The 26,588-nt window shown below is 32.7% G+C and overlaps 3 protein-coding genes across 3 annotated transcripts; all 3 read left to right on the top strand.

Moving 5' to 3' along the window:
• The first annotated feature begins 1,082 nt into the window (after positions 1–1,082).
• LOC142617543 (uncharacterized) lies at positions 1,083–2,045 on the top strand. Its single transcript, XM_075790452.1, has one exon. It carries the CDS (start codon positions 1,156–1,158, stop codon positions 1,774–1,776), a length of 621 nt encoding a protein of 206 aa, XP_075646567.1. The 5' UTR covers positions 1,083–1,155; the 3' UTR covers positions 1,777–2,045.
• Positions 2,046–12,707: 10,662 nt separating this feature from the next.
• Positions 12,708–13,772, top strand: LOC142617081 (ESCRT-related protein CHMP1B). Its single transcript, XM_075789773.1, has one exon. It carries the CDS (start codon positions 12,997–12,999, stop codon positions 13,612–13,614), a length of 618 nt encoding a protein of 205 aa, XP_075645888.1. The 5' UTR covers positions 12,708–12,996; the 3' UTR covers positions 13,615–13,772.
• Positions 13,773–22,710: 8,938 nt separating this feature from the next.
• LOC142616086 (uncharacterized) lies at positions 22,711–25,034 on the top strand. Its single transcript, XM_075788972.1, has 4 exons — positions 22,711–23,819; positions 23,919–24,016; positions 24,220–24,432; positions 24,844–25,034. Exons 1-4 carry the CDS (start codon positions 22,711–22,713, stop codon positions 25,032–25,034), a joined length of 1,611 nt encoding a protein of 536 aa, XP_075645087.1.
• Positions 25,035–26,588: the final 1,554 nt, after the last annotated feature.

Raw genomic sequence — 26,588 nt, 5'->3', positions numbered from 1 at the left:
TGTCTTTTAGTGTATTGTCTATTGTGAACTATTGTGAACTGATTTGTGATTGTGAATTTATCATCTGATTGGGGCTTGTTTGTTGAGTGGGGAGGGGTGGATGGGTGCATGGGGCCGGGTGGGAAGTAAAGGCATGAGAGACAGGCAGTGGGTTGGCAGTGGATAATGCAGATGAGGTGTATGTTAGTGCATAGTAAGATGTGTGCTAATAGTTAGTAAAGAAAAATAATTAACTAATACATTATGAAAGACAAACAAATTAAATTATGTTAGGCTAAACAATAATTAATAATTTTATAATTAATGAAATAACTAAATAATAATAATTAATAATTTTATTAATATTTCAAATGAACTTATAGTTTATTATTTATTCTTTTGCTAGAATTATGGACAAATATTTGATAAGAAAACTACAATATTTGATTGTTGTTGTTGTCAATATATAAAATTTTCTTTTTATTAGATTGTATAATTTATGCTTGTTGAGAAACACTCTGAAAAAAATTCATGTAACCGCCACTGTCTCTATCACTTTAGGTCCTTTTGTAGTGATAACTTTGGAGTAATTAAGTGCGTGTTTAATAGTTAGTTTTTTTCTTTAAAAAAAACTGTTAATTTTGTTATATTTTAAAAGATAATATAAAGAAAGCTCAATAATAACATTGACTTAATTTTAAGTTTTTTTTTTTTAAAAAAAAAAAAAAAAAGGTAAAGGGGCTGCATTGACATGGAGCAAATTGAACCTTGTTTAATATATAAATTTTTGTTAGAAGTGAAACTTTTATTTTATTTTATTTTATTTATTTTGAGTATTGGAAGTGACTCTGTTCAATAGTTAGTGGACTAAATTAGTAATTTTAAAACCAAAAGCCTCCCATACGTGTGTCATTCGTTGAGGACGAATGCGGAATTTCAAATGCCATCAACCTCAGAAAAAGCTGGTAGCCGTTATACTCGCTGGCACGGCTTTTTATTTAATTCACCGACTAGGGGCGTTCCTGGAAATATAATTTCCAATTCGACCGTTACGAAATTCAAAAACAAAAACCACTTGACCGTTTGAAAAACCTTGCATTCTACACTGTTTTTCCTCTCTCAAAACTCTCTCTCTCTGTCAAAACTCTCATTCTCTCCCTCTCTCTATACAAATTCATGGCTGATCAGAGCACAAACACATCAATCATGGAATCGAAACCACGACACCCACTTCACCAAATCGCAGAAACACCGACCCACAAGCTTCTTCTCAAGCAATGGCTCAAGGAAGAGGAGCTAATCCTTGGAAGAATCACCCTCAAAGAAACCCAAATCGACTCGGTCCGAAAAGAAATCACAATGCTATACATCTTCTTCTTCCTCTTCCACTCCATATCTCTAGTCCTCCTCTTCAATGCCTCCTCCTCTAACGACCCACTTGGATACAACAAGCTAGCCTGCCACAGATCATGGATCCCATCACTCTGTTCCATTCTGTTCTCTCTCGGAATCATCTGGGCTGTGCGGTACAAGACCGATGTGGAGGTCCACTTGGAGAAGCTATTAGAGAGGGAGAAAGAGGATGGGAAGCTGTTGGCTAAGTGTGCTGAGGAACTGAAGAAGAAGGGGCTCGAATTCGACTTGTTGAAGGAGGTTGATGCGCTGCGAAGGGCAAAGAGTTTGCGAGTCGAGGCCAAGGAGGTCAGGAAATGGTCTGCAAGGGATTTTGTCACCTTGTTCTTCTTCACAATGTCTTGCTTTGTTCTTGCAATCACAAGGGTTATCTTGTGTAATTAGGCCTTCTTCTTTTTTCTGTAAAGGGGCATTTGTGGGGTTTGGATTGGATAATAGGATCTTGGCAATTTAAGTGGGTAATTTTGGGATAGGATTGGATTTTTTTGAGTTGATTAATTTGTATTTTTTTTTTTTTGGTTGCTAATCTTGTCAGAATTTAGGTGTTGAGATGGGAAGTAAGTGCAGAACGTTCTGTTCTGCTTTTTGGTGATATTGGAATTTGGAAATATATGGCAAGCTCATGGAATAAATTTTGATTTTACTTTATGTTATTACAAGTGTTAAAATTTCAAAAAAATTCTTTAAGAACTGTACCTTGGATTTCCTCAATTAAATTCAAACATATAATTTAATTGTCAAATTTGAATAATTTATATTTTATAAAATTAAGCAACCAAGTTTCTTAACGGGACCATAATAGCAACATGACAGCATTATACATATCTGTGCCATTAGAAAACTTGGTATTCTAGCCTTTTGATGACATCATTTACCAAATATTCAGGGCAATGATTCCTTAAATTGGCAATCCCTTGTTGTGGATATGTTGTTGGCAACTCCCTCTTTCAGGTGTAAGTAATTTAGTTAGTGGAAGCTCATTAAGCATAGAAAACTTGCATAGCATCTTCTGTTGGTATTTTCTTTGAATTTCATTGCAGTAATAAGTAACAAGAGTAATAGTCTCAAAAAAAAAAAAAAGTAACGAGTAATAACAACAAGAAGGATATTACCTTGAGAAATGTTACGACTACAATATTTTCATAACAAATCTTACATGACAGATTGTTATTTATTATTATTTAGGCTCATCACTAAAATTACATTTTGCTCAATAACAGTCTGCAACTTAGAATTTGTAGTGAAAATGTTGTGGACGTATTATTTAAAATCTTGCAAAGATATTCATACTTTTATACTTCAAAAATTATTTTTTAATTTTTAATTTTTTTTCATGCTTTATTATTTTATTTTTATTAACTTTGTTATTTAATTTGTAAAAACATGCTTAAATCATATAATTAATTACTTTGCTAATTTTATAAATCTAATATCTATATTTTTGTTTTAATTAATTACTCAAGTAATTATAATATCATTGTGGTTCAATTTTGAAAACCTTAAACCTCTCCATTTATTGGTTCTTTAAATAATCCAATTTGAAAACCATATTAAAAAGAAATCCGTAACAAGTCTTGGACCTAACTTTATATCTAGTTTTTGCTTATACTCAAAGTCCACAACCTTAATTCCTACTAGCAACCATTATGACCACAGGCCCAATTCCTAAACCTAACAAATTTAAGATAATCTTGCACACCAAATACCCAATTTGAATGTGTATGTTATAGACATATGTTACTTTGATTTATTTAGTTAGTTTTATTAACTATTATTACATAAGTAATAATTAAATTGGTCATTGGTTTAATATATTCTGAATTTATAATTAATATATCTTTTTATATATGTATATTTATAATTTGTTTTTATAATTTTATTAGATGTTTATATATCTTACTATATATGATATGATACAATTCATGTTTTGATAATTATGCATATACCAAGTGAAAATATGCCCAAGGTATTTTAAAGTCTTTTTATGGGTCTTTGGTTTTTTAGACCCAATTTTCTTTGTCATGGCCCACTAACTGAAGAGAAAATCTAGTATCACAACTTATCTCATAACTTCTATACCACAACTGTGACATGAAAGAGTGTGAGCAGTAGAGAAAAAATGGTGGGTTCATGTGTAAGGGATAGATAACCACTCACAATCTACCATATTAAAGTTATGATAAAAAATTATAAAATAGTGTTTGGTAATAAAACTACCATTAACATAGTTCACTCACTTTGCTTGTACAGAGTCTTGCCCCTTGTTTCATTTCTTTTGGGGGCCTGGTCCATTTACCTATCACTCAACTTTACAATCTCATGGTGGACTTATGATAAATCAGGATTTCAAAACCCCATGGCATGGAAAGGTTCGGTCTCCTACAAGGCCTATGCCATACTCATGGTCTTGGGCCTTTTTGAAAAGAAAAAAAAAAAAAAAAATTGAACGAGCCCAAGGTATAGGGTATGACATGACATTGCAGTCCAGTTTTTTCTTCATTATTCACTTTCCTTTTTGCTTTATCTAATTCTATCCAATGTACAAACAAGTTATAAAGTACAAACAAATGTAATGTGGACTTCTTCAATGGGCAATATTTCAAGGTGTATAAATCGCTATTACCACTCAACTTGTCTCGGGTTCAAATGGTTTGATAAAATCTGAGGAAAAAACAAAAAACAAAAAACTAGAAGTCAAACGTGAAACGTACGTGTTTTGTAAGGTGCGATTTCAATAAATAAAATGTAAAATAGAATTTAATTTATATTGACTTCTTTTTTTTTTTTTTTTTGAGAAATTGATTTATATTGACTTGATTAACAATAATCGCAGTGTAAGTTTCATCAAGCCCAGAATAGACCAAAGTCCAAAAACATTCTATATAATTTAGTTTATATTTTTTATTTATTCCCTCAACTTTGGGGAAATTAAAGGGAGAAAATACTAGATTTTTTTTTTTGAGAAAAAGGTAAAGGCACTTTATTATGGAAAATCAGACTGAAAAACACCATCCAAGTCCGGTGGTAGTTCTTCTAACCACACATCAGTATCTGTAGTTGAAACTGCTCTTCGAGCGAGGGCATGAGCTAATCTATTACCCTTGCATTTAACATATAAAAAACTACCAGAAACAGAAGAAGGCAAAAATCTAATATCATCTATAATATGACCATACATAGTCCGAACTGGTCTGGTCCCATTAATTGCCTGAATAACTCGCAATGAATCACCTTCAATCACCATCTAATGAATGCTGAGTTCTTTGGCAAAGCTAATTGCTCTACGCACAGCTAAGGCCTCCACCAAATCCACAGAGCCCGGATACCTCACTTTCTAACTCAAGGCAACGATGATCCGTTCCTCCCAATCTCTAATGACCACTCGAGTCCTGCACTAACCTGATTAGCGAACATAGCACCATCGAAATTGATTTTGTAAAGGCCAAGATCAGGCGGCTTCCACCGCAAATCCTCATTTCGAACAACTACCCAACGAGCCTGCGTTTGCACATCCTAAAAATACTAGATTTTTTAGTGTGTGTGTATGTATATGTATGTATATATATATGTATATATATATATATATATATATATAGTTTTTTTCATCATCTTTATACTTGTTAGTTTGTTAAAACTTGAATAATGTCTAATTGAATTCTTACCATTTATTTTTTACTACTGTCAATATATGTAGTACTTCTTTGTCGTATCATCTTAGTAACCAAACAAGATGGGGGATTAAAATGATATACAATCACTTAGCGCCAAAAGTACCATCTACCTACCAACTGTACACATTTAACACTCCAAAAACTTGCCCAATCATGATATAAACAGTTATCTTCTGCAGAAAATAAACATTCTTTGCATGCTTCAGCATCTATTTAGCATTCACTAACTCAAATTCCACCAAATAACCCAATTCAACAAATTAAAGAGCCCCAAATGTGCCAAATACTATCAAGAATCTGCTTGATGATGATAATAACATACAGAATAAGTAAAGGTTTGGCATTTCACCTCATTATATCATTTGTGTTTGATTCTGCATTATTCTGAACTCTTTAAACAAAATTAATTATTGTAACATGGTCTCATCAAAAGTGGTTTTAAAATTAATTATTCACTAGGAAGTTGTAAATTCAGTTGCCAAACAAAAACTTATGACATAAACATCATGTGTAAAAATCATGTAAACCACTTAATTAACTTGAATTATAAATAGTCATGAAGGAATTAAATAAATACCCACCACTAATCTTCGTTGGGTCACATTGTATAGCCTGTAGTGATCACTACCGCGGTATATAATATTTAGGGGGAACAATTTGGGATGTGTTGGAACAAAGGGAGGGGAATCCATCCAAACGTAGAGTAAAGGTTTTAAAATCAAGATTATTTGCTGCGGTGGAATTGAAATTTCTTGGTATTAATGTATTATAAATTTGGTGCTAACTGGGCCCCATGAAATCTTCTGTAACTATGATATGAAGGAATTTGTTCATGATATGTTAAAATATGTAATATTGTAGTACATGTTTGCTGCTTAACTTATTTTGTAGAAGTGTGATTTTAAACAAATAAATTTAACTTTTTATTTGTTAAAATCACTTTTTTGTCTCACAATTAAGCAACTAAGTTAGTTAAATTGAGATAATACTTACATATTCCGGGAGTATTGCACCCAGACTATCTAATAATTTTCAATCAAAGCGGCATATATAGTGTAGTCAAGTTCTAACTTCTATTTTACTCCCAAAAAAAAAAAAAAATCTACCTTCTATGAAAATGAAAATATTAAGAAATTAGGTATTAAATGAATTAAATTAAATTTCAAAGTAACATATATTGCATTTAGTTTCCCTGTCATAGTGCCAACTTTCAAGGTTTGACTCTTTCATACAACTTCTCATTTTTGCAGGATTTGAAAACTATTGGATATTGGAGAAAACTATATATGGAATCAAAATTTTTATATATACTAGCCTCTAAACACGCGAATTCACTTGCGTGCTGAGAGGCTTTTCTATTTTTTGGGTAAAGATTAATAATTTGTATTTATTATAATTTAGAATTTCTACTTTTTCCAATCACAAAAAAAAAAAAATAAAATAAAAAAAAAAAAAAATCTAAGGGTGTGATGAATAAGTGCGGTAAGTTTTGTAGATTGGAGGAGTTTTAAAACTAACAAAGGAGTGATCCTATTTTGTAGGGAGTTAGTGAGTAGATGTAAGAATTTAAATCAACGTAAAAGTAAGAGTTTATTAGAAGCAGGAAGGCATTTCAACATAGATGTAAGAATTTATTATTTTTGTTAATTTACTATTTTAATCATATTTTTAAGTTTTAGGTAGAGGTATTTTTACAATAAAAAAAGCAATAACTAATTTTCTTTTGCCAATTTACTATTTTAACCCCATTTTTAAATTGTTGGTTAACTAATTTAGGGTATTTTTGACAGAAAAAAAAGTAATAACTAACTTTCTGAATCCTCTCGATAAACATGCACTTATGAATGAAAGATAATCTTGATTATATATTTTGACATTAAAAAAAGAAATTCATTTTATTTTATCCAAGTATGTTGGAAAAACTTAAATATCTAATGTATATGTTATATGGCTTGAATTCGTAAAAGTCTCTTGTTTTCTTTGTAAGAAAAGATATACCTGTCTTGGTACATAAGAGATTTACGCTCTGTTTGTTTTGCTGGAAAACTTTCTGTAAAGATAGTTTTCCACATTTTCCAGTGTTTGGTAGCACAAAAAAAAAAACTAGTCAACAGAAAACTATTTTTAGTCAATAGAAAATCCTAATAAAAATAAGGCTTGTTTTTTATAGCTTGTTTTCCAAAAAAAATTTTTGGAAAACAATCTCTATCTCACAATACGCTCTCTCACTCTCACTCTCACTCTTTTCCCTTTTCTTTTTCTTTCCTCACACCCTCACTATCACTCACTCTGGTCTCTCCTCTTCCATAGATCTCTCTCCCTCACTCTCTCTCCATATTTCTCTTCCCCTTTATAACACAGTTCTTTGAGTAACTTTTTTTTCTCTCATTACTCAGTAATTATTCCATTCCTCTCTACCAACTTGCAAAAGAGAACATATTTGCAGCAGTAATTATTCATTCCTCTCTACCAAAATCCTAATTATTTACTTTGAATTTCAAACTAGATTTTATTTTTTTCTCTAAGAAACTTTTGGTTTGATGGATTCCATGTATAAGTTTTTTTTTGCACATAAAAGTGCTAAAAAATATATATAAAAAATAAATAAGAAGAAAGAATGAATTAATGAAGTAAAAGACGAAAATTTTAAACATAGTGCCTATATGGCTCTAAATTACTTTTACATAACACAATTTTTTTTGTTGATAGATACATTATGCAGATATTATGTAGTGATGATATATTATGTAGATACATTATATAAATACATAATTTTGAGTAATATTAAAGACTTCTGGTTGACCATAGTAGACAATTAGTATACTAGCAAAAAGAGTAGACAATGAAAAGTTATTGTTATTTTGTACTTATTAAAGATGTATTCTCTTGTCAATTTTACGTATATAGACAAATGGTTAATATATATATATATATATATATATATATATATATATATATATATATATATATATATATATATAAATGTGTGTGTGTGTGGACGTTCCTGTCCATATATATAAGTAAAATGAGTAGTAGAGATCATGAAAATTTGACAGCTAATTTTTATTGTATATATTGTCAAAATTTTAGTATGAAAACCAAATTCATCCTTGGTTTTTTTTTTTTTTTTTAATATTGATTACATTAGTTAGTTTACATAATACGCATGTTTTAAATTACACAAGAAATATAAAAAATAAAAATAAAAATTTGCATACCAAACACCAGAAAACATTCTCAAGCTTATTTTCAAGGTCGTTATCAAACAATGGAAATGATATAGTTTTCTAGAAAATGCTCTTTGGAAAATTAACAATTTTTCAGAAAATGTTAATGCTGAAACAAACAGAGCGTTAGAGAATGAAAAATGTAGGAAAAAAAATGTATAAATTGAGAGAAAGTAAAAGAGATTAATGGTTGACATATTTTTTTTTTAATAAAGGCAACTTATTTGAGTATTTATTTTTAAAAACAAATAAACGATAGCTTTTAATTACGTTTAGACTCCTAATCCTATTTTAAAGTGAACCTGTTGTTTTTGTTTTTTTGTTTTGTTTTGTTTTGTTTTTTTTTTTTTTTTGAGAAGATATTGTTTGAGAGTCTATTTTGAAGTGAGTTAAAGTCATCATTTAGAATTATATAGCTTTACCCTTTTAGCTATGTTTGAAATTTCAAGTCTTTGACGGCAATTGCTTTATCCATCAAACGACTATTTAGTAGCGAAGTCATATCTCATATTCGAATGTAACGTTAGCCGTATTTAATGTAGATTAAACTTTTAGTTTAACAAATACACGATAAGCTTGACGGGAAACACTAGTTTTTTTCCAAACTACGGACGTACGCATAAGTTTGGCCCAATTACTAACTAGGATGCCAAAGACAATTAAAAAGAAAAGAGGACACCAAAAGTCGTGAGTCAGAGCAAATCCAAAACCTTCTTCAAATACCTAGCAAAATTAAATGATAATAAGCTTTGATCTTGAATTGGAGAGAGTAGAACGGAGGAGAGAGAGTGTTATGGTTTTCTCATGGTGGCGGTGGTGCAGCAAAGCCAAACAAATCATGTGGTACCACTAAAGTCAGAGCCAAGGGCATTTAAGTCTTTTAACAAGGCCCTTCCACGTAATTCATCCCGACCTCAGGCATGTAAATATCATGTTAAAGGGACAACATAGCTAAACTTGAGAGAATACATTTTTAGCGAAACACCAAAGGTGTGTCTCGTTCACATAGCTGCAAGGTCAAGAGGAGAGGAAACATTCCCTGTTATTGTAGATAGCTCATTTTAACCGTTAATAAATTTTGATCTCCGGCCCCATTGATGAGCTTGACATATGTTAACTAATAGTAATTAAAGAGTTCACAATAGTTTTGAAGTAATTACAATTTAAAAGTGCTCAAATCATTTTTGAGATCGATTCTGAAAATTGGTCTTTGCTCATTGTTTTGACTATAACCTTTGATCCACAAAGACTTTTTTGAGTTTGGTTTATTGCATTAGAAAGTAGACATCCTAGGCTTCAATTTGAACACAAATTTTTTCAAAGTTGGATTTAGATTGAGTGAGTTATAACTGTTTGAAGTCAGGCTATTAGAGTTGTTAGGAATTAGGGTATGCATACACATGAATCAAGTGTGCGTGCGCACAAAAAAAAAAGCGTACACACACTCATTTTACGGGCAGTGGAACTTCATTTTTAAGGGTTCAAAACATCATTCTTTGATGTGAGCTAGCCCCCCCTAGACCCTTGGAAACGTTCAAAGAACTCTAAAAAGTCTTGAAAACCCTAATTTTAACTTATAAATACTCACCTCATGTCTCCAATCGAAAGTCTAGCTAAAAAGAGTTTATTTTTTGTCTCCATCTTCTCTAAAACCCTAGTTCATCTTCTCTAAACTCTCACATAGCACCCCAGCACATTTTTTAAACATTCAAAACCTCTCTTTAGTTAGTTCTAAGGCAGAAACTAATGTTCTAATTTAATTTCTCAAAACCATTTTCAATTAAACTTTGTTCATGAGTTGTGATTCCCAAAAACTATTGTGTTCTTTAATTCCTTTATTCTATCAATCTAATCTTTGTGTTGTAGGCACTAAGGGGTCGGTTAAATATACTCCAAACTCATAATCTTAAGTAAGGTGAGTGTTCTTCTCATGAACTCCTCCTTTGCTTAATAGGATTCACATAAGTTCTAGATTCTGCATAATTTTGAACTCTTTAAACAAAATTAATTATTGTAACATGGTCTTATCAAAAGTGGTTTTAAAATTAATTATTCGCTAGGAAGTCGTAAATTCATTTTCCAAACAAAAACTTATGACATAAAAATTATGTAAACTACTTAATTAACTTGAATTATAAATAGTCATGAAGGTATCAAATACCTACCACTAATCTTCGTTGGGTCACATTGTATTGCCTGTACTGATTACCAAGGCTGTATATGTACTGATTACCAAGGCTGTATATAATATTTAGGGGGAACAATTTGGGATGTGTTGGAACAGAGGGAGAGGAGAATCCATCCAAACATAGGGTTAAGGTTTTAAAATTAAGATGTATTAATGTATTATAAATTTGGTGCCAATTAGGCCCTATGAAATCTTGTGTAACTATGATATGAAGGAATTTGTTCATGATATGTTAAAATATTGTAGTACATGTTTGCTGCTTAACTTATTTTGTATAAGTGTGATTTTAAACAAATAAGTTTTTAACTTTTTATTTGCTAAAATCATTTTGTCTCACAAGTAAGCAACTTAGTTAAAGTGGGATAATACTTACATACTCTGAGGGTGTTACACCTGAACTACCTAATAATTTTCTTTCATATATAGTATAGTCAAGTTCAAACTTTTATGAAAATGAAAATACTAAGAAATTAGGTATTAAATGAATTAAATTAAATTTCAAAGTAACATATATTGCATTTAGTTTCACTATTATAGTGCCCACTTTCAAACTTGACTCTTTCATACGATTTCTCCGTTTTGTAGGATTTGAAAACTATTGAAATATTGGAGAAAACTATATATAGAATCAAAATTTTTATATATAAAACATTCACTTATACATGAAAGCAATCTTAATTATATATTTTGCATTCAAAAAAAGAAATTCAATCTTGATTATATATTTTAACATTCAAAAAAAGAAATTCATTTTATTTTATCCATTCAAGTATGTTGGAAAAACTTAAATATCTAGTGCATATGTTATTTATGGCTTGAATTCGTAGAAGTCTCTTGTTTCTTTGTAAGAAAAGATATGCTACCTGTCGTGGTACGTGGTATATAATAATAGACACGAGATTTAGAGGATGAAAAATGTAAAAGAAATAAAGATATATAAATTGGGAGAAAGTAAAAGAGATTTAAAAATATTTCGTTAGAAGCAACTACTCGATACGTCAGGTGTGAATTGTAAAATTATGCATTAATAACTATTCATTTATTTATTATTTTTCAAGTAAATTATATATTAAATAATATAAGCAAAATTGTGAAAAACATGAGACTTCAACTAGTACGACCACCACCCACCTTGATGCGATAGTCACTCTACAAGTATAAGTGTCTATGAGTATGGGGGGTAAGGATCGAGGTTCAAGTCTCTTGGAGTTTTGCAGACATATACATTTAGATTAGGTTAGAATAAAATTTCTATCTAGTAAAAAAAAAAAAAAAAAAAAAAAACCTAGTATGGCATATAATAAGTCTAATCATACAAAATATTTCACAACTACCAATCTAACAAGTAGTTGTTAATAAGTCAATACAAACTTGAAAATTCAACTATTCTTAAGAATGGTTAATAACATGTGAATTCTAGTTGGCTCAATTAGTAAAAGGACAAAATTTAGTCATAAAATTAGTTGTAACTTAAGGTTATAACCTTATTTAATAAAATAAATATTACTACATATTTTGAAAATCTAACCGTTGAATTACATATTCTTTTTTTTTTTTGAAAAGTGAATTACATGTTCTTTACACTCTTAGTATACACGTAAAATTTTATGTCAATTGGATATTATTTACTATATGATCTATAAACTTATATTTTATACATAATTTTAAACTACAAAAACTTATAATTTGAACAATTTATTAATGATTTAGCTATTAACCATTAATTTTCTAGAAATTTGCAAGTATGGAAGATATAAGAAGAAGATGTAATCCAATGGTGAATTTTGACAAATTCACCTCCAATAAAAAAATATTAAATAAAGTTATAGTTTAAGACTACAACTAATTTTATAGCTAAACTTTACTCTTAGTAAAATATATTAGGGTTCTATAAAAGATGAAATTCTACCTACATAAAAAAAAATAGAGTTGAAATTTTGTCATAACTCTCAACGAAGAGAAAATACCTAGGCCTATCCTTTTTTTTCCTCTCCTTCCTCCAACCAAATATCCACAAAATTAGTTTTTTCACCAAATTTCTTTCATTTTTTTTTCATCTTTCCTAAAATTCACCTAGCGAAGAAGACTCTTAAGTCTTAACCCAAAAAAAAAAAAGAAAAAAAAAAAAGAAGAAAGAAAAAGTTAGTCGCGTTTCTAAGTGCTATCCCAATCTCAACGGTTACCTTGGCCTGCTTTTAACTCAAACACGCTTCCTTATTTCTTCATTCATAGAAATTGCCTTCTACTTTTCATTCAGAAAGAACTCAGAACTAAGAAATCCGAATATTTAAGTCTGGACCCACCACACACGCTCACACGGAACCCACATAAATCAACGGTGATTAAACCCTTACTCGCTTCAGTCCAAAAGATCAACACCGTCCATTCATTCCTCCGTATATATTACCCCCTTAATCAAACCCAAATCCAGAATTCAACAAATCCCTCTCTCTCTCTCTGTCTCTCTCTGAAAAAGCAAAACCCTAGAATTCGAAATCCGATTCCGAATTCCTCAGCCATGGGAAACACAGAGAAGCTTTTGAACCAGATCATGGAGCTGAAATTCACGTCGAAGTCGCTCCAACGCCAATCCAAGAAATGCGAGAAGGAGGAGAAATCCGAGAAGCTGAAGATCAAGAAAGCCATGGAGAAAGGCAACATCGACGGAGCTCGAATCTACGCCGAGAACGCAATCCGGAAACGCACCGAGCAGATGAACTATCTCCGCCTCGCCTCTCGCCTCGACGCCGTCGTGGCTCGTCTCGACACGCAGGCGAAGATGTCCACGATCAACAAGTCCATGGGGAACATCGTGAAGTCCCTCGAGTCCTCGCTCGCCACCGGGAATCTCCAGAAGATGTCTGAGACCATGGACTCGTTCGAGAAGCAGTTTGTCAACATGGAGGTCCAGGCCGAGTTCATGGAGAGCGCGATGGCCGGTTCCACCTCGCTGTCCACGCCCGAAGGGGAGGTGAATAGCTTGATGCAACAGGTTGCGGATGATTACGGCCTTGAGGTCTCCGTCGGCCTGCCGCAGCCGGCGGCGCATGCCGTGCCGACGAAGGAGTCCACCTCGGAGAAGGTCGATGAGGATGACCTGTCGAGGCGGCTCGCCGAGCTTAAGGCCAGAGGGTAATCATGGCTTGTTGGGTTTTGATGAGAATTTGGTGAGACTTATTATTATTACTATTATTATGTGAGAATGTGATATGTGTATGATTAGTTACTGAGGAATGTTAAATATGTTGAATGTTAATTTTTATATTCTGTAAATTTTACTCAATTTGGATTCCAGTTATCGTGGTTATGTGTGTGTGTTTGTGATGAAATTTGCATTTGATGAAAATTGATGATATGGGTGTTGTTGATGACTGACTGGTTGTTATGTGAGACTGTGATGTGTGTATAATCAGTTTCTGAGGATTGTCAATTATGGTTGGCGAATCTTGTTTATACTGTAAATTTAGCTGAATTGGGATTCTGGCTATTGTTGTTGCCTTAAAAATGGTATTTGAGTTTGCTTATTGTGGTGAAAGAATGTGTTACTTTTGTAGATTGAGTGAATTGGGTGTCTGGGTTTTTTATGTGTGCAGGAAATTTGGTGTGGGAGAAAGTTGGTATGTCTAGATTTGATTGAAGAGGGATCTAGGCTTTTTGTTATGGTTGAGTACTTGAGTACTGATGTTTATGTTTGATTTTTTTTACACTGATGCTATGAAAAACTGTATGTAGTTTCTGAATTATGGGTTGGTATGGTAGGTCGGCAATGGTGTTTTTTGTCTGGTGTGCTTAAGTGCAGCTATATTTTATGATTACTCTGATTTATACTTATGATGACCAAGAAGATGTAAATGCTTGCCTTTCAGTTAAGAGTATCTGTCAAAAATCTTGGGACATCTTTGTTTCTTTTTAGTCAGTTTTGTATGTTGTTTTTGTACTAGTTATGTTTTAGTGCCAACTGTGGGATTAGAAGATGGATTTTCATGGGGGTTGAAAAGCTGGCTATTGGAGAAAGGGAATCTGAGAGATATGATAGGAATATTTTAAGTTTTTATGTAACTAATGGTTGAGCTAAAGTTTTGAAGGCAGTTCTTGATGCTAAGAATGCCAGGCATGTGGTGAGTGATACATTACATTGTTATATGGATGGAGTTCAAAGATGAAATTGCATGACTGAAGAGAGGATAATAACTTCAGTTTTTCTGGAGGTAATAAAGGTGTAGTAGTGAGTTTCAAAGAAGTACTGAATGATTTATTTAATATGAAGAGTCTAATGTAGTTGAAGTGGGAGAAGTTTGGAGATGGAGGTGAAATGAAATATTTGTGTTATGCTTAATTGTTGAAGTGAAGAATTATTTTAACTTGGGTTGCGTTCTACTTTGAATATAGCTGTTCACATCAGGCTATGCAGTTGTGCATAGAATTTGACAGTTCAGATAATATGGATAGTGTGAGGATTTTATTTTGGGTTGCTTTGCGGGATTTATTGGGTTAAAATAAGTCAAATCTGGTGGAGTTAGAACTTCCAAGGAAAACAACTTGCATGTAAAGATTCAGGTGGGAACAACATGAGTTCCATTAGGAACTTGGATGTTATTTCTGGTACCATCAAGCAGGAATTGGTAATGGCTTATGAGGTTCTACCTTTTTTGACTGGGTTATGGATGGGGGCTGTTTTTTTTAATCATTTTTGAAGGAATTTAAGTTTAATAATAGGGAAATTGTTGCTCTTTACTCCTTGTTTTGAGTCCACAACATTTTCACAACAAATTTTAATTGGCAGGTTATTACAGGTTGTTATTGGTGGGGGCAAAAATGTAATTTTAATGATATATTCAAATTATAACCAATATTAACTAACCGCCTATGATTTGTTGTGAAAATGTTGTGGACGTAGCACTTCTCTATCATATACAGTTATGTGAAATTAGTATTTGTGTACATAGGGTGCATGATGTTTGTTGGATATCAATATTGATGCAGGGTATATTTACACATCAAAGAAAAATTAATGCAGATTACAATTGCTCTGTTTAGGGTCTTTAGGCTAGATTGGCCAGTGCACCTTTTAGCTAAACATGCCAAGGGCATTGTTGATTTTTCTACTTGGATGGAAGAGAACCCTTGTTTCTTAGGACAAACTCTTCTCCATGATGTAATTTCCTTGGGAAGTATGCAATAAAATTTTGGTGTTCCAATAAAATAAAAAGGGAATGAAACAGAATGGATAGATCTTAAAAGAATTGAATGTACTATGTTTCATTTTCTTTAGTGTGTTTGGGAGTTTATAAAAGAATGGAAAGAGAATATATATATATCCCCTGACAAGCTGTAAAAGAGATACATATATTTTTTATTGGTAAGGCTAGATTGTAAGTGATATCAAGAATTGGATAATGCAAATGCAACCTTATGAATTGTGATTGTTTGTCATTGATGCAGTTCTCATTTCTATTGAATGTAAAGAATATGTTAATGTTCGGTCCATTGTAATAATGTCAAATTTTATGATCTAATTTTGTGTTCTTAAACATATAGCTTGGGTGTTCATTTCATTTTGTTATTTAATTGCTTTCTGATTACTGGTCTTGCTGATATCAAGGTCAGAGACAAGGTACAAGTAATGGTCATTGGATGAATAATTGGTCAGTAAGTTGACTGAATAATATATGAATATTTTTAAATTTCTGGTTCATTGGATGTTGATTTCATTAGTTTGCGTGTTTCTTGTTAAAACTGCTGCTCTATGTTCTTATGGTTGGGTGGATATTTTAATGACTGTTTGATTCTCTTCCCAATAAAATGAAATGAAATTTTTTACTAGAGAGAGAAATATAATTATTGGACTTGGTTAAGGTTCACTGCATTTAGTGCACTGGACCTTGTCAAATGGTGACACGTGTCCAGAAGTGGATATATGTCATCATCTCAATGGGTCCAATACTACTAGACACTGAACATAATTATTTACGCTCTGTTTGTTTCAATGGAAAATCTTGTGTAAAGATAGTTTTCCTTGTTTTCCAATATTTGGTAGCATAAAAAAAGATGAGTCAAAGGAAAACTATTTTTTGTCAATATAAAAAGTATGGCTTATTTTTAGAGATTGTTTTCCAATAAATTTTTTTGGAAAACAACTCTATCTCACTACAAACTAAATATGAGAAGTTAGGAGTTTGTTTTTCAACTCAATTAAAGTTGCTACCAAACATTAGAAAATGAGATAGTTTTATAGAAAATGCTTCTTAGAAAATGTCTCATTTTTTAGAAAACGTCATTGTTGAAACAAACAGAGCGTTAGAATGTATTTTTCTTTTGACTAATCATTTGGTAGGTTATTTATTAATTTGTAAATTGACTGAATCACAGATTATGATGTATTTTATGTTATTTTACTTGAACAATTTTGTGTTGTTTGTATCTGTGATCTTTTATAACAGATGAGTAGGATGATGCCCTTTTCCCCTTCTCTTTTATCATAAGCATTTAGTAGTTCTGAATTTTGGATTATGAATGTGTTCATATGCAATTGAAACCATTTTTCTCTATTTGTTTTGTTCAAGTTCTAATATTTACAACTGCTCTTGTTCCTATGAAATGTGTTCTCTATATCATTGCTTGTTACTCAGGGTGAAGGTAAGCGATCAAGGATTTTGGTTCACATGTTCTTTGATATATGTCAGCTCTATACCTCCTAGGTTGATGTTATTATCAATTTATCATTACTTAGAAACGTGTTAATGCAATAATAGCGAAATAATTGTGAAGCCAATGAGCTCCTCTCAAATAATAGACAGAGAGAGAGAGAGAGAGAGAGAGAAAAAAAAAGAAAAAAAAACTGAGTTAAAATGTGCTCTTCAAGGGTTGTGAATGGTGGAAATCCTTATATACCTCTCAAGTACAGAAAAATGGTGCTCTCTCCTTCACATTCATAATGGATTCCAACATGAATTTAATGAGCAGATCCCATTATGAATGCTAGAGGAGAGAACAGTATTTTTTGTGCTTTGAGAATACCTAAAAATTACTTGTGAGTGGTGGATTTTCAATTTCAGGATTTATTGAGGAATAAAGCAAATAGTAGCTGTCTTGCATGGGCTGAAAAGTTAAAGAAAAATAGGAGAAGACTAGGAGGTCTTTGAGTATCACTAAGATGTTTTGGGAGTTTCATGTAAAAGAATAGAAATGGAGTCTCACCATTAAAAGAAGACATAATGTGCCGAATTCTATTAATCGTGGTTCTCCCATTTGTTACAGTTAAATCAATACATATAGAATTCCATTATTCCAATCCTAGTGGAATCTCAACCCTTAATATGGTAATTGCAAAACTCAGCCTATGGAGGTCTTGTATTATTTAGCCCTCACCTCAGAACTAAACTTTTAATTTCAATATCTCTTTGGCCGCTAGGCTTGCATTTTCTTGAGCCTCATGCCGTCCACCCTTCTCCCTTGTTTGCAGAAAAACTTGAGCTTTAGTTGTATTAGAATTCTTCTGTTTGAAGCTAATCCTTTTTCTTCTTAGTTAATGACAATGTTCTCTGAATACCGTTTTGGTTTGTCTATTAGAACGGAACATATTGGTACCAGTTTATGCATATGCATACCGTCTTGGGATACTACTAAGGGTTTCTTTGGATACTACTTATTGCTAAAAACTGAAAACACTGTAACAAAATAATTTTTAAATATGTGAATAGTGTCGTAGTACCGAGTTTTAAAGTTGTTTTTGCTGAAAAAAGTACTTGCGGGTCCCGTGAACAATGCACAGAGCCCACACAAAAAACGCAGACACGCATCTGCTTTCTTTTTCGGTGCAATCCAAACATACACTAATACTTTTTGTTTGTGTGCGTGTGTCTATATATATTACAAAAGTTGTATACCTGAAGCCTGCATCACATATTATACATGTCAAATTATTAATTCAAAATTATTACATAATATAAATATATAACAGGACATATATAAGAAAAATAAAAAATATATATTAATGAAGAAAAAAATCAAGTCATGTGATTAAAGTAAACAAGAAAAAACATTATTAAAGAAAAAAAAAATTCATAAGTGAGTGAAGCAATAATAAAAAAATAAAAAAAAATTTAGAAAAAAATATGATTCATTTACATACTGGCCGAGATCACCATACCGGGTGGAATTTAGTGGAATGAGCTAGAATTTGGAATAAAATGGTGTTTCATATTGGTGAACGTATTATGATAGAAAATTTCAGCTGTTTGGGGTGAAATGGAAGGAAATTCATATCTATGGTTGATGGTTGCAATGAAATCCATTTCAATCACCACTGTTAGGAGTGCAATTTGTAGGTTACATGTCCTTAGAAGATTTAGATCTTGAATGAAAATAATGTACTTATCAATTGTCTCCTTATCCTTGTCTTGGATTCTACCCCCAAATTTGCAATTATGTTGAGAATAATGCTTTATTTGTATCTTCTAAAATTTTCTTAGAAAAATATTTTATGTATTTTCTCATGTTTGTTTCATCATTGTAAAATTTTGTTAAACCTTAAAATGTTTTTTGTTGAGCAAAAAATTCTTTTAAAATTTTGTAAAACGTTTTACCAGCAAAAAACTTGGTAGAGCATTTTACAAAAACATGTTGCTTTCCCCTCATTTGATGGATAAGCCACCAGTCTTGTGGACCGGGTTGCTGGAACAACTTTTGGTGGTTTGTGGTTGTGGGAGCCGGAGCTCCTTTTGGCGATTTATGTTTGAAAAATTGTACGTCACACCAAACATTTGAAAGTTTTGTATTGTAATTATGTTGAGAAACAAATGGAGAACCATTTTGCAATCACACTACTCTAGATTCAAGTTTATCCTCTTTGAGAATTATTTTTGGAATTCTTGTCTTGGATTCTTTTCCCCCTTCAAGTTTGCAGTTTGCAATTATGTTGAGAATTAAAGGCCTTATTTTTTAAAACTTAATTTGTTTTGCACTTTTTTTTTTTGACGGACTTGTTTTGCTACTTTGGATTCAAGCTTGTCCACGTATAGAATTATTTGTGGAACTGGCCTAGCCGTGGGAAATTTGAAATATATTGGGTAAAATATCATTTTTGTTCGTAAACTTTCATAAAAGTTCATTTTTTATCTCTAAATTTTGCAAAATGTTCTACTTTTTGTCCTTTTGTTTATGTACGTTAGTTTATGTGCTATGTGGCCTAATACAGATGATGTGGTATCTGACTTGGACCAAATTATTTTATTTATAAAATTATGAACACATGGCAAAGATTTATTGACACATGATTGATTAAACATTGGGTAATGCTAGAGGTACTACAAATTTTATACAGTATCCTTACAAGTGGTGCCGCATTAGTTATTTGTTCGGGGGACTTTTTCGGTTCCTCGGCCACGTGTGGTCCGTTGGAGGGGTGACTTTGCTAGATCCGGGTTTGTTTGGGGAGTTGCGTCTGGAACTCAACATTGGGCCACGTGGTCCAACGGCTACCAGCATATTTTTAAGCCTACAAAACCATTAAAATCAAAGTTTAAGAATTACGATAATGGTTGAATAAATATGTAATATGTGTTTGATATAATAGTTTTGATTAATTATTGTAATAATAGTTGAAATAAAGTAATATGTATTTAAAGTTGAAGTAATCATGTACTTAATAATGTAAATTTAAAGAGATGGAAGCAGAGTCACTTATCTCTAATGGTTTGCAGCTCCAACTGTATAGCATCAATGAGTTGATAGCATTCCAACAAAATAACTCCATTGGTAGAGAGGCAGTTTGTCATGATAACTTCAAGATTGAAGGGGAAAAATGGGTGCACCTAGAGGGAGAGAGAGTATGTCCAGCTATGTGTAGGGGTTGGTTAAGCTCGCCCCTCTTATCATGCACTTAAATGAGTTTTCCTCTTAACAATGCTCTTTTAGTTGTTGTGAAGTTATGAATAGTGTTTCCTTCCATGAGAAGGGCTTTTGTATGGAGTATTTGTGCCTTCTAAGAGAAGGGCTTTATGTAAGATGGATTTGTGTCTTCCATGAGAAGGGCTTTAATATGAGATCTTGGTGCCTTCTAGGAGAAGGGCTTTAGCATTAGAAGTTTATGTCTTCTATGAGAAGGGCTTTTAGTATGAGCGTTTGATATCTCTTGAGAAGTGTAGAGATGGTAAAATATATAGATATTTTGTGGGATATAGTATTTGTAATATGTATGATATATGGGAGTATGGGAGATAAGAAGATTAAAGATAGTAAAAATATGATATTATAACCGCTGGAGAAGTTGTAAAGATTGCTTTCCAAGAGGAAAGATTTTGTAACAAAAGAGCGTGGAGATGTGTTTAGGTATTTGGAGATGGGAGTATAAGATAGGTGTATTTTCTGAATATAGAGAGTGAGAGAATGAGTATAAGAGGGGTACAGGGGCGGAGCCACGTAGTGGCTTGGGGGGGCCATGGCCCCTGCAAAAAAAAAAAAAAATCCATTAAGCTATGCATAAAAATCAATTGGGCCCCCCCAATATATGATATCCGGCCCCCCCATACCCATACTAGTTCCACTATTCTTACTTTCTTAGCCTCAGGCCCCAGCTTCAGTTTTAGACTCCAAGTAAAACAAAATATTGGCCCACCTACAATTAAGTAGTCAAGACTCAAGTCCAAATAATACAAACAAAATTCCACTTTTCTCTCAATCTCAAAACCCACCCCACCGAATCCATTCCCTTGACTTCTTATTCTTTTTTTTCTTTTTCTTTTTTGTCTTCTTTGATACACTTCCTTCTTTGATACACTTCCCACTCCTGACTCCACTGCCTACCAGAGTACAGCCCCAAAACCTTTGCACCGTCAGTCCCCTGTTCTCACAGAGTCTCACTGTCCGAAAAAAAAAAAAAATCTTAACCAAAATTTTCTTTGTTCTTGCTTTCTAAAGCAAATCACTCAACATATTTCATTGTCCAATTTCAAGATTTGGAACTTGGTGATTGGCTTGGTGATTGGCTGGTGAGTTTTCATCTCTTTCTTAAGCATTAGACATTCATTTATTTTTAGTTTCTTTTTTTGATTTTCTCAACTATCTACATCTAATTATTTACATGCTCTTTATATTTTCATAAATTTTTTAGAGAAATACATTATTGAAGGCAGTCTTGAAGGGAGAGGCAGTAGACTTAGCCCACACCCATCTTTGATCTTTGCACTTTGTGGAGACAAAGTTTCTAAGGTAAAATTATTTTAATTCATTACCTATTTTTAATTAGTTAGATATCATGTGATGTGGCTATGAGTATTGTTAAATTTTTTGGTTTATGTTGTGTAACAATATTTGTGTCATTGTGTGTTTAATTTTTGTTTTTGTTTGAGGCCAGCACAAACTTAGGAGATAGGTAAATTGAAGATTTTATTTTAGGATGTCTATATTTCCGGAAAGCATGTGAGCTTGTTATGCTTAATGCCAGTAATAGTATTGCCAACAGAACTTGAAAACAGTGAAGCATTTTTTTTTCTGCCCAAAACGAATTGTGTCATAAAATTAAAACCAAAGATTCTCATATAATAAGCTCAGCAATCATCTCTAAAAAAGACAACTAGACAAGTGAAACCCACATGTAAAGTAAATAAATATAACTAAACAATATTAGGTAAGAGATACACAAGAGAGAGCATAAAGAACTTAAACAACTTGTTTGTCTCAGAATTGGCAATATCAGTCAAGATTATAATTATCATTTATAATTGTGTGATTGTGTCCTTCCTGCAATCCGTTTCTATCCATGTTAGGGGAAACTAACAAAAAGAAGGATATCACAAAAAAGGCATGGGCCAAAGTTGTGTATAATATATTAGAGTTGTATAATGACCCAAATCAAGTGCAACAAGTCCACTAGTCCAGCTCAACCCAACTGAGAAGGACGTGTGAAAATACCAAATCATGTGTATGCATGGATAATATCAATTGAGGGGTTATTATTAATTATAGTTGTATTAAAAATAGGTTGAATGTTTAAATTATAGTGGAAATTTTGTTTTTTCTTGAGTATGAATAACATCCATATAACTAAGTAAAAATTTCTAATTAAAATTTTATTTTTTAAAGTTCTTTTTTTAGGCTAATTTTTGAGTAATATTCTTAAAGCTAAAAGAATTATGAGCAAACAAAAAACAATTGATGCATTCTTTAAGAAAAAAGATGTTAGCAATTCAGAAATTAGGACACCTGTGTTGTAGATACAAATGTTGATACTTCAATGCCTGATGAACACCCCTCCAAATGTTCAAGAATTCAATTTGAAGAGATAGATCGTGATCCAGGATCACGTAAACAAATATGTGAATTCCCTATCAACAAACAAGATGAAATCCGACGAGCTTATCTCAAAGAAGGTCCATATCAACCTAAAAATATAGACTATCCATACAACAATGATACTCATCGTCGTCGATTTCAACCTTCATGGTTTGAATTACATTCACATAGGGATTGGTTGGAATACTCACCTTCAATGGATGCGATATATTGTCTACCTTGCTATCTTTTTAGTAAGAAACCAATAGGTCGTCCCGGATCGGATGCATTCATTTCAACAGGTTTTAATAATTGGAAAAAGGTGAATGATGGAATGAATTGTCCTTTACTTCGTCATGTAGGGAAAGATCCAAACTCTCCACATAAAATTGCTGTGAAATGTTGCGAGGATTTAAAGAATTATTCACGACATATTGACAAGCTAATTGAGAAACAAACGTCAAAAGAATTAGAGAATAATCGGTTGCGGCTCAAAACTTCAATAGAGTGTGCTCGATGGCTAGCATTCCAAGCTTGTGCTTTTAGAGGTCATGATGAAAGTCTTGATTCAAAAAATAGAGGTAATTTTATTGAGTTGATAAAATTCACATCAACTTTCAATGACAAAATAGCTAGTGTTGTCTTGGAAAATGCTCCACGAAATGCCAAATATACATCACCCACAATTCAAAAGGAGATTTTGCATATTCTTGCTAGTAATGTGCGAAGTGCTATTCGTGAAGAAATTGGAGATGCAAAATTTTGCATTCTCGTTGATGAAGCCCGGGATGAGTCGAAGAGAGAGCAAATGGCCATTATTTTGAGATTTGTCGATAAAAATGGTTTTCTTAAAGAGCGTTTCTTTCATGTTGTGCATGTTAGAGATACTACTGCGTTGACCCTAAAGAAAGAGATATGTGATGTCCTTTCTCGTTACAACCTTCACATTGAGAATATTCGAGGTCAAGGGTATGATGGAGCTAGTAATATGCGTGGTGAATGGAATGGATTACAGGCTCTATTTCTTAAAGAATGCCCTTATGCTTATTATGTACATTGCATGGCTCATAGGTTGCAATTGGCTTTAGTTACTGCATCTAGAGAGGTAAAAGTTGTTCATTAATTCTTTGATCATTTGACTAATATTATCAATATTGTCATTGGTTCTAGTGAGCGTAATGATGAATTGCAATATGCTCAAGGGGAACAAATTGAGAATATGATTGCTTCTAATGAAATTGAGATTGGAAGAGGAGCAAACCAAATTGGTACTTTGCAACGGGCTAGAGATACACGTTGGGGATCTCATTTTCAATCTATTTGTAGTTTGATAAAAAATTTTGTTGCAACTTGCAAAGTTATCAATACTATCTTTGAGGAAGGGGCTAAGTATAAACAACGTGGTGATGCCGAGGGAGCTTATCAAGTATTAACATCATTTGAATTTGTTTTAATTTTGCATATCTGAAAGAGATTATGGGAATTACTAATATTCTTTGCCAAGCTTTGCAACAACATTCTCAGGATCTTTTAAATGTCATGCATTTAGTTTCAACTACAAAATCACTTATTCAAAAGTTGAGAGATGATGGATGGGAGCCTTTACTTGCTAGTGTTAAATCATTTTGTGGACAACATGAAATTGATAATCCTGATTTAAATGCTCGTTACACTAAAGCTCGAGGTAGATACCATCATCAAGATGAAGTTTTGACAACAATAGAACATCATTTAAGAATTGACATATTTACAGTTGCAATAGATTTTTAATTGCAAGAATTGAATAGTAGATTTTGTTAGCTAACAGCAGCTTCTCACTCTTAGTTCAGCATTAAATCCTAATGATGCTTTTAGATCATTCAAAATTGGTGATATTTGCAATTTGGCTTAAAACTATTATCCTCAAGATTTCACTGAATAGGAAATTTTTCTTTTGAAGCATTAATTGCAACATTATAAGCTTAATGTGACAAAGCATCCAAATTTTTAGAATATGAGTACAATATCTGAGCTATTAAGGGGATTAGAAATTCAGGGAAGTCTACATTCTATCATTTAATTGATAGACTGATTCGTCTTGTGTTGACTCTTCCAGTTTCTACAGCAACTACAGAACGAGCTTTTTCAGCTATGAAACTATTAAAAACAAGACTTCGCAATAGAATGGAGGATGAACTTTTGGCAGATAATATGATAGTTTATATAGAAAAGGAAATTGCTGGAAATTTCACCATGGAAATGATTATGGATGAATTCTATTCCATGAAAAATCGTCGCCAGACATGATTTTGATGTGAAGTGTTTTTTTTGTGTGGATATTTTTGTATATGTCTATAGTGAACTAGACAGTTTTTGTATGTTCATTAATGTTTAAGATATATCAAAATTGAAATTTCATATTTAATAGACTTGTGATTTATGTTTTTTATATCAATACTTCAAATCGGCCCCCTCATATAAAAATTCCTGGCTACGCCCCTGGAGGGGTAATAGTGTTGTAGTATATTTAGCAATGTTGCTGGGATTTACTGCTGAAGGATGGATGAGGGCTTATGAAGGCATTTATGAGCTAAGGGCTGAAGAATTTAGTTCCTCATTTAGAAACTAAAAACTCAGAAGCTCAAAACTTCATTGAGAGCTTAAGAAGATCATTAGAGGGAGAGGGAATAGATAAGTTCATGAGAGAGTTGTTCTTCCTTCTTAGTGTCCCCTTTGAGGTGTTGATGGGGGGGTTCTATCTAGCTGAGTTTAAAGGGGTATTTTAGCAAATAATTTCTGCCAAAATCTGTCCCAATTAGCAATGAATTTTCAGAAAATCCATCCTAGGATTTGGCTAAAAATGGTATGTTTAGCTTTAAGTTGTTCTTGTTGTTTTGGGTAAAAGCTGCTAGAGGAAAGAGAAGCAAAAAAGGAAAGTATTTTAGCAAGAAAGAGATAGTTACTTAGTGGTTTTAGTTCTTAGCCAGATGAGGAAAAATTAGTAATGTTAAGGCTGTTGGGTCAGCTGTAACAGCTGTTCTGAAAAAGCTGTCCCAACTGTCAAGAAAAGCTGTTACAGCTGTCATAAGTCAGTTGTTGCTTGGGGCAGAAGCAAATGAGGTCAGATGGGTGATTTCATACTGCTGGGGCATTTATTTCATGGATTTTGCTGAAAATGGTAAGATCTCTTTTAAGGGTATCTTGCTATTTTGGGTATAGCAGTTGGCTGCTGGGATTTCAGTATTAAATGGCTGGTTATATCAGTTTCAGCCGGGTGTCAAGTGTTGAATACACTGCTGGGGTTCTGCTGGAAATGCTCCCTTTTTTGCGTGTTTGTATTTTTGTCCAAGGTTCTATTACAGCACATTTTTAGTAAATAAGAGAATGATTGGTTGATAGTTAATGAAGCTAGGCCTATTCAAGGATATATTGGCACCGAAAAAACCGGTCTAACCGCACCGCCCTGCCCCGCTCAGGGCTCCGCCGAAGGTTTCTGGCACAGTGGTCGGCGGTAGATTTTCAATGCCGACGTCGGACCGGTGCGGCCATCGGTGCTGAGATTTGCACACCGATGAAGACCAAACCGACCCGAGCATGGTTTAAGAAGAAGAAGAAGACATTCTAAGAAGAGGCAAGAGGAACGTTCATCCAAGAACACTGAACAGAGTTGTTCTTTATCAAAAAAATTTTGAATTCTAAGAAGAGTTCTAAGTTCTAAGTCCTAAGTCCTAACATCCTTATCAGTTATCATTTAGCAAAAATAAATTTTTAATTAAAAAACAAGTTAGTGTGTGTCAGCCTATCAAAAAAAAAAAAAAGTTAGCGTGTGTCAAGGACTCAGGTAGTAGAAATTGATATATT

The sequence above is a fragment of the Castanea sativa genome, chromosome 11 (genome assembly GCF_040712315.1).
Source record: "Castanea sativa cultivar Marrone di Chiusa Pesio chromosome 11, ASM4071231v1".
Lineage (NCBI taxonomy): Eukaryota > Viridiplantae > Streptophyta > Magnoliopsida > Fagales > Fagaceae > Castanea > Castanea sativa.
This window is presented reverse-complemented; position numbering and strand designations above follow the sequence as displayed.

Coding starts and splice junctions, on each gene's coding strand:
- LOC142617543 (XM_075790452.1), top strand. CDS start 1,156: ATGGCTGATCAGAGCACAAACACATCAATCATGGAATCGAAACCACGA.
- LOC142617081 (XM_075789773.1), top strand. CDS start 12,997: ATGGGAAACACAGAGAAGCTTTTGAACCAGATCATGGAGCTGAAATTC.
- LOC142616086 (XM_075788972.1), top strand. CDS start 22,711: ATGCCTGATGAACACCCCTCCAAATGTTCAAGAATTCAATTTGAAGAG. Junction 23,820..23,918: donor GTACATTGCATGGCTCATAG/GTTGCAATTGGC, acceptor CATTGGTTCTAG/TGAGCGTAATGATGAATTGC. Junction 24,017..24,219: donor AAGAGGAGCAAACCAAATTG/GTACTTTGCAAC, acceptor CATATCTGAAAG/AGATTATGGGAATTACTAAT.